General features: G+C 48.4%; 1 protein-coding gene across 2 annotated transcripts in view; it reads left to right on the top strand.

Annotated features, from left to right (window-relative positions):
- Rsph10b (radial spoke head 10 homolog B) overlaps positions 1–1,353 on the top strand; it is a 53,929-nt gene that overhangs the window by 47,326 nt on the left and 5,250 nt on the right. For both annotated transcript variants that reach the window (XM_021163175.2, XM_021163176.2), the window contains one exon: positions 686–776. In XM_021163175.2, the coding sequence (XP_021018834.1) occupies positions 686–776 (91 nt within the window). The remainder of the gene's footprint in view (positions 1–685; positions 777–1,353) is intronic.

Raw genomic sequence — 1,353 nt, forward strand, 5'->3', positions numbered from 1 at the left:
GCAGTGTTTTATTCAGTGGAGAAAATAGTCAGATTCGCCCCCTTGTTCCTCACCATGTGATGCCCGGTGCCATCTCAAAACTCTGCCAAAAAGTAGGCCCGTGCCAGATTGAGGCACTTCATCTTAGGCTACAGCCACAAGCCCAAATAAGATACTATATAATTTAAAAAAAAAAAAAAAGAAAAGAAAAAGATGAAGAGGGTGTGGTGGTGATGCACACCTTCCATCCCAGCACCTGGGAGGCAGAGTAAGGTGGATCTTTGTGAGTTCAGGTCCATCCTGGTCTACATAGAGATTTCCAGGACAGCCAGGGCTACATATTGAGACTCTGCCTCAAAATGATAAAAGTTAAATTAGTTCAACACAAAAGTAAAAATAGCCTCACTCCAGCCTGGGCTATATAGTATTATGCTGGGGGCCAGCCTGGGCTATACAGAGAGAGCAAACAAATGAAACCAAAACACTTCCAAGACAATACAGGGCATGTTGGTGCATAGCTGTGAGCCCAGCACCCTGCACACCAAGACAGAAGAACTGCAGGCTTGGGGCTAGCCTGAGACACTGACTTTAAACACAACGAAAGTGAAAAAGGAAACCCTGTTAGCCACCCCCTGCATGCTCACAGCGTGGACTAGCTTTAGTGTAGGATGCTGCAGAGTAACGGTTCCCTCATGTTTTGAAAAAGCCCAAGCTCAAGAAGTCGCTGAGTGAGGACAAAGTCTCCAAAATGAACTTCAAGACACAAGGAAGAGGCCTGGTGTTTATGTCTCCACACGGTGAGCGTCTTCACAAACGCCTGCTTCTAAGTTACACACACTTACGGTCTGCGGAACATCCTGTGGCTTTGGGGGACAGGGGCAGTACTCAGGATTGGACCTTGAGCTTCACATGAACTGGGCAGGCACTGTCCCAGCAGACACGGTGCGGGCACTAGAGCGCTACAGAAGCGGCCCAGCAGGCTCCCAGCCTCCTAGGCTGACACACTCCCTCCCTCTCAGCACAGGGCTGCACCCACGAGGCAGCCAGCTCTTCTCCCTAGCATAGCCTCCTCCCATTCCAGCTCCAAGACACCCTCCAAATGCAGCCCAGGCTGGCCTGGAACTCACTCTGTAGACCAGGCTGGCCTCAAGCTCACAGAGATCTGCCTGCTTTTGCCTCCTGGATTAAGGGTGTACACACCTCCTTACCCTCCTCTTTCTTTGTTTCTTGAGAAAGAGTTCCAGTCTCCCAGGCTGGCCTCTCACTTGACAGATTTCTTTTTTTTTTTTTTTTTTTTAAAGATTTATTTATTTATTATTATATGTAAGTACACTGTAGCTGTCTTCAGACACTCCAGAAGAGGGCATCAGATTT

The sequence above is a fragment of the Mus caroli genome, chromosome 5 (genome assembly GCF_900094665.2).
Source record: "Mus caroli chromosome 5, CAROLI_EIJ_v1.1, whole genome shotgun sequence".
NCBI lineage: Eukaryota > Metazoa > Chordata > Mammalia > Rodentia > Muridae > Mus > Mus caroli.